Source organism: Penaeus monodon, chromosome 3 (assembly GCF_015228065.2).
Source record: "Penaeus monodon isolate SGIC_2016 chromosome 3, NSTDA_Pmon_1, whole genome shotgun sequence".
Classification (NCBI taxonomy): domain Eukaryota; kingdom Metazoa; phylum Arthropoda; class Malacostraca; order Decapoda; family Penaeidae; genus Penaeus; species Penaeus monodon.
In genome coordinates, this window is record NC_051388.1 from 19,157,485 (window position 1) to 19,164,458 (window position 6,974).

The 6,974-nt window shown below is 37.5% G+C and overlaps 1 protein-coding gene and 1 pseudogene across 1 annotated transcript; both read right to left on the reverse strand.

Moving 5' to 3' along the window:
* Window positions 1-285: 285 nt before the first annotated feature.
* Window positions 286-1,304, reverse strand: LOC119585434 (annotated as a pseudogene).
* Window positions 1,305-3,253: 1,949 nt separating this feature from the next.
* Window positions 3,254-4,182, reverse strand: LOC119593172. Its single transcript, XM_037942151.1, has 3 exons — window positions 4,150-4,182; window positions 3,814-4,069; window positions 3,254-3,694 (listed from the first exon to the last, which is right to left on the reverse strand). Exons 2-3 carry the CDS (start codon window positions 4,054-4,056, stop codon window positions 3,410-3,412), a joined length of 528 nt encoding a protein of 175 aa, XP_037798079.1. The 5' UTR covers window positions 4,057-4,069; window positions 4,150-4,182; the 3' UTR covers window positions 3,254-3,409.
* Between the last annotated feature and the right edge of the window lie 2,792 nt (window positions 4,183-6,974).

Consider the following 6,974-nt stretch of genomic DNA (forward strand, 5'->3'; position numbering starts at 1 on the left):
GTGGTTATTGAAGAGAGGTTTATAAATAAGTCTCGAAAAGGATAAGTTTTAGTGTTTATTGCAAGCACAGAAGCAGGTTCTCAGATCCAATCAGTCACACTTTGCACGAGATTCCAGTCTTTGATTCTTGACAGCTAATCTTTGCTCAGGGAAAGTGAATCAGTAGTGTGTAAATTAGAATGTGAAATTTTGAATGATTGTTCAAGATGAGGAAAGAGAATGTCTAGTAAACTCCTGAGATAAATGTTTGTATAAAATGAGTGATGGGTGAATGATGAGGTTTATCTAGCATGAAAAGACGGTGTCGAGCATGACGAAGAGATCCTCCCTGGAAAGGAGCATTGCGAATTGGACGCTGCAAGCCTTGGGGTCGTCCTTGGCGAGGGCGATGGCCCGGTCGTACTCGATGCGGGAGACTTGAGGTTGTCGGATTCTCGAGGGCCGTCTTGAAGGTGGACATGGATGGAGTGAGGCGGTCGGCGGGCGTGCCCCGACTCGCAGAGCAACTTGGCGATGCATCCGGCCGAATCCAGGTTCTGGGCGACGGCCACCTTTGGAGGAATAAGGTATGTGGGATTAGACACACTTCGTGCAGTGCGTAAATATTGTTTGTGTTCGTGAGAAGCACGCTTTAAAATAATAATCTATCTATCTAATGTTAAAGACTTTCAGTAGAACCTTCCTCTTCGGCAGTACAAACCTCGGCTTCGTCCTCGATCTCCATGGAATCGACGTCCCTCCTGTAACGGCGCTTCAGATGCTTCCCGATAAGAACTCCCTTGAGCACCGCAAGGGCGCCCACGCCCAAAGCTGCCGCTGCAGAAGCGGTGACAGTGGTAGCGGCGATGGTCCCGGCTGCGGCGGTGGTTCCCAAGAGGAGGAGAGACTCGGAGGAGGCCCAGAGGCCGCACAGGAGGAGAGCGACGAACACGCGAGAATTCACGGTGCAAGCTAAAGGGAGAAATTGGTATTTCAAAGAAAAATGTAGAATGCAGTACATTTTTGTCTTGACATCATTCTCATGATTATCATTATTATTATTATATTCTCATGTCTATCATTGAAATGCTCTATTAGTCTAATTGTTATCAACATTTATGTACTTTTAAGGCTAGCGCAACCAATAAATAAACACTGACAGTCTAAAAAAATCAAGTCAAATTTCAGAGTCTCTGTCCTGTACCTGTGTTCCTGGGGAGGGCGTACAGGGTTCTGGGACCGACCCGAAAGGGGTTCAGTGCGTATTTATAGCGGCCGAAGGACATGCAGGGGGTGAAGAACCTTTCTGCATCTGGGTGAAGCATCGCGCAGGGTTACCCTACGTGTTGGCTGACCACATAGCTATGCGTTTCAACTGTGTGGGATAGGCGGAAGTTACACACACACATATATTAATGTATCTACATGGCATATATATATAATATATATATATATATATATATATATATATATATATACACACACACACACACACACATTATATATATATATATATATATATATATATATATACATATATATGTATATGTAATATATCAATAATATATATATATATATATATATATATATATATACATATATATAAACTTTTTCATTTAGTTTTTTTCTTTAGGACAGTTAGGTCGAATGTGCCTTGTTGCTCTGCAGTTGGGGACACACCGCTTCGGGCTTGGCGTCGTGCCTTTCACTCGTTCCTCTCTCGTGGGGAATGTCTTCCGCGATTTGATTCTCCGATGCGGAGGCTCGGAATATGTCGGCAGCTTGAGCCATATAAAGAGAGCTGTCAAATAATCGCTCTTTTAAAAATATCCTCATATCTGAAGACCAGTGGCTTAGTAATTCGTCTCTAACAAGGAAGTCACAAAAGGGCATTTAAATCCCCCCTCACCTCACTATGAGTATCTAACTTCTTAGATTTTTGTTCCCTTCTAGTAACTAATTCAACTTACGACTTGGTGTCGTTCACTTTGCTTTCCTGGATTTGTTACGATAAGACTCTGCATCTAAGGAATTAAGTTTTAAGCAAAGACATCCTTTAAGAAATTTGTAATTTTTAGAAAACATTTTTGGGTGAACTCGTATAAGTTTTCAAGGCTTACTTAAACCTTTATGATAACGCTCTGCCTCACAATTCTGCAGACCACAATCTCCTCAAAATGTACAAGATAATTATGAATATATCTTTTGCCCTCACAGAAATTGTGACATTTGAAATGGGGAAAAGCAGACTGACCCGCGTTAAACTACAGAGCCTTGGTTTCCTAAACCCATTTTAGAAATTCCAACTTATGCTGGCGTCTTTTCCTGCTTCCGCCTCAATTTCAATTTCTTAAATTTTGGGCATTCTCTCTCCCTTTCCCTCTTTCTCTTTGCTCCTCTTCTCTCTATTCTTTATATCTCTCCTCCTCGTAAGCATCTAAAGGTATTGATATCTTCTAGAGAAAGTCCCGCATCTTGACTGGTCTTTACAGTCAAACGATATTTAAATGTGACATCTTTTATTTTAATTTTAACAAAATATTTTTTTTTCTTGACACTTAGAAAAACGTACGTCAAAAACACTAATAAACGATAATGTTTAATATTGATTAATTATTAAAGTAAAATACGTTAGTATTCAGCTACTTACTGGTTGCACCCCAAATAAACAAGTCGTAAATAATAATGACAAAACACAACGCTTTATAATAAGACAACGTGACCATACGACGGCTACGACCACCGGCACACCGTCATGACTTTTAAGCGAATTCATGAATGACGAACATGCACGATTGGTGGCAAGTGTGTATGGTGTGTGTATATTATACATGCATATATACATTATTTTGTATGCCATACCAAAACGCGTCGTACATGTGTAAACGTAGGAAAGGGCCCCATTTAGAGATATATGATTATTTAATTTATGCATATGAAAATTGTTTTTTTTTACAGAAACTAAAACTTTATCATCGTAAATATACACTAACAGCTACACATGCTGTAATTTTTGTTTATTTGATTTTAATGAACATATTAAAATCATATATGTATGTTGTTGTTGTAGATATGTGTATGTGGTGTATATATATGCACACACACACCACATATATGTGTGTGTGTTTTGTGTATGTTTATATGTGTGTACTAATATATAAAAGGTATTCTATTAATATCTTCGTATTTAACTTATAACATTTAGTTTTTAGAGAAAAGGAAAGGGATATAATCTTTTTAAGTATGGTTTTTTTAAATTTATGATAGGCAAAAGATGAGTAATAAAGTGAACACTGTAACTCTCAGGTCCAGTCAATGAGGGACTGAAAGCTATCTCTGGTCATGCTGAAGACTCCGATCCACTCAGTCTGCCTGCGTGTGCGCATGATGGTGTGATTATGAGGTTCTTAGTCTAAGGTGGTGCTCATGACTAGCATGAAAAGGTAGAATCCAACATGAAGGAGAGATCCTCTCTGGAGAGGACGCACTTGTCGAAGAGGACGCTGCAGGCCTTGGCGTCTTTCGTGGCGAACTTGGAGCCAAAGGTGATGGCCAGATCGTAGACGCCTCGAGAGCCCTCGAGGTTGTGGTTATTCTCGAAGGCGGACTTGAAGGTGGACATGGCTGGCGTGAGCTGTTCATCAGACATGGACTCGATTTCGCACAAAAGCTTGGCCACGCAACCAGCTGAGTCCATCTTCTGTGCCACAGCAATCTGTTGCAGCGAAAAGAATAACATTAATAAAAACCAGAATTCCTTTATATTTTTCCAGTTCACATATACCTAGGTGCACAAGTAAATTTTGTGAATAGTTTATATAAGCGTGAACTTACTTCTGTTGCAACGTCCTCTTCAATGGAATCGACGTCCCTCCTGTAACGGCGCTTCAGATGCTTCCCGATAAGAACTCCTTTGAGCACCGCAAGGGCGCCCACGCCCAAAGCTGCCGCTGCAGAAGCGGTGACAGTGGTCACGGCGATGGTCCCGGCTGCAGCGGTGGTTCCCAGAAGGAGCAGAGACTTGGAGGAGGCCCAGAGGCCGCACAGGAGGAGGGCGACAAACATGCGAGAATTCATGATGATGGTGAGTCTGTGAAAAAAGTCGACAATGAGGCTACGTAAAAAAAAAAAATCGGAAGTACCAGAAAAAAGGACACGTTTGTCCCTTACCTGCTTGTGTTCCGGAGCAGGAAGAGGGCGAGTGTGAAGGCGGTTCCTGGAGGAACACGATATTTATACCGAGTAGAAGAAGGCAGGGCAGGTAAAGGACCAATCCTGACTGAAACGGAAATCGAACATATCCTAGGATGTAGTTAAAGCCTATTGGCGTTAAATTAGTATACTATTTCAGTCCTTATGTTCCGGCTTCCTGAACGCACAAATGTGCCTGTGTTTCCTTCGTGACTGTTCGTTACAGGAAATTGCTTTACATGTATTTGTTGGGTATATACCCTATATATATATGTTTGTGTATATATATATATATATATATATATATATATATATATATATATATAGCTGATAATGGATTTATGCACAAACACACACACACATATGTGTGTGGTTGTGTTTTGTGCGTGCATATTATTATAAACATAGTGCATGATGTATATATGGGCATTATACACATCTATATCTATTTATCTGTAAAATATATACATGCATATATAGAGATAGGTAATAACTAAATAATATGCAAAATATATATATATATATATATATATATATATATATATATATATTATATATATATTGAGAGATCGATAGATGGGGGATTAATATGTATATATATATGTATATATTTTATATAATATATATATATATATAATATATAAAATATATATATATATAATATATATATATGTATAGTAGGGTATATATTATAATATATATATATATATAATATATATATATATATATATATATATATATAAAATGATATATATGGGCTTTGTGTGGTATCTGAATGTCGGATGTATGTAATGCACATGTTTATATATAATGTATCTGAATGTAAAACTTTCTGAACGTGCTTTTCTACAGGAAATGATCAATTTTCTGTGCATCTACTCGTGTATTTTTATTGACATACTTATCATTTATGTATTTTTTACCTACCTGGCTGTCTGTCTACATGTATATTTCTAATATATTTGCACTCGCACAGACACACACACACACATATATGTGTGTGTATGTGTATATGTATATATGTAAATATGTATATATGTAATCTATCTATCTATCTATATATTATAGATATATGAATACATACACTAATGCTAATCCATATGTATATACTGGTATGTATGTATATATGTAATATATATATTAATACATACATATATATATATATATATATATATATATATATATAATATATATATATATATATATATATGCACATTTTATTCCATTTATAACAAAGGGATTTGATCCATTTAATGAGTTAATAAAGGTCGTTAGCCACAGTTATGCTAGCCCTTTACGCGAACGTTCTATGAAAACCCTTGTTTTAAATCCGCAGATGCATCGCCAGGGAGTCGTGCGAATCCGACGTGTGCTGAAAAGTATTTTGTGATGATTTAGGCTGTTCACTTCGTAAACAATTGTATTCATAATGTACTTGTTCAGTGCAATGTATATTATCTCGGTAAATTTGTGAGAGTATTCTAAGGGAATTTTTTTTTTTTAATGTTTAAATGATCGTCTTCTTTACCATTTTATTATTTTATTGTCAATATTTCAATTTTGTATTATGTAAATATTCTTCAGTGTTTGTATATTTTTCTACTTTGAATTGTTTAGATATTTGCATACTAAATGTGTATATAAAAAAAGTGCGTATGTGTTTATGTGTGAATTTGTAAGGATTTCAATTTGTACATTTGTTTGTATATATATGTAAAATTATCTATATACACATGACATATATATATATAAGTAGTTGTAATATGGACAGAACGGCGCACATTCACACACGTACATGAATGTGAAAGTAGGTCAGTGACCGTGACGTAATCAGTGACCTTGACGAAACCACAAACCGCAAACCGCAACCAATGTCCACAACAACATAATCAATACCCGGAAATCATTAACCTACTTTCACATATGTATTTTATGTTCGTACATGATGCCTCATAAGAGAAATAATGAGAAATAATGAAAACAAATGATATACTACAGACGAGTATCCCCTCCAATGCAGGTGCCCGGTGACATAGATTAATGATCACAGCGAAACCACACAACTTATCGAGAGTGAAAGCAGGAAATAATGTAGGTGGACAGAACGGCGCACATTCACAACGTACATGAATGTGAAAGGTAGGTCAGTGACCGTGACGTAATCAGTGACCATGACGAAAACACAAACCGCAAACCGCAACCAAGTCCACAACAACAAAATCAATACCCGGAAATCATTAAACCTACTTTCACATATGCATTTTATGTTCGTACAAGACCCAACAAAAGAGAAATAATGAAAAAAATGATGAGCTACAGACAGTATCCCCTCCAATGCAGGTGACAGGTGACATAGATTAATGATTACTGCGTAACCACACAACCTTATCGAGAGTAAAGCAGGTTAATGATCACGAGGCAACCACTAGACCATAGCTAGCGATGGCAAACCCGCGCACCCCTTAGGGTTTTGAAAATGAGCATCATAACAGAAAGATGACCACTGAAAAGTGATTAACTAATCAATATCCGTATCCGAAATCATTACTCATAACCAGTGATGTACAGACGAGGATCTCCTCCAATGCAGGTTGACATAGATCAATGATCACCGCGTAATCACACAACCTTATCGAGAGTGAAGCGGTTAATGATCACGAGGTAACCACTAAACCATAGCTAACGATGGTAACAACATACCTTACGTCCAAAAATAGTACATCATAACAGAAAGATGACCAAAAATCCGTAACCGAAATCATTACCAGTAGGCAGATGCTACAGATGACTCCCCCCGCGGCTCC

Coding starts and splice junctions, on each gene's coding strand:
- LOC119593172 (XM_037942151.1), bottom strand. CDS start 4,056: ATGAATTCTCGCATGTTTGTCGCCCTCCTCCTGTGCGGCCTCTGGGCC. Junction 3,695..3,813: donor AAGAGGACGTTGCAACAGAA/GTAAGTTCACGC, acceptor TCGCTGCAACAG/ATTGCTGTGGCACAGAAGAT.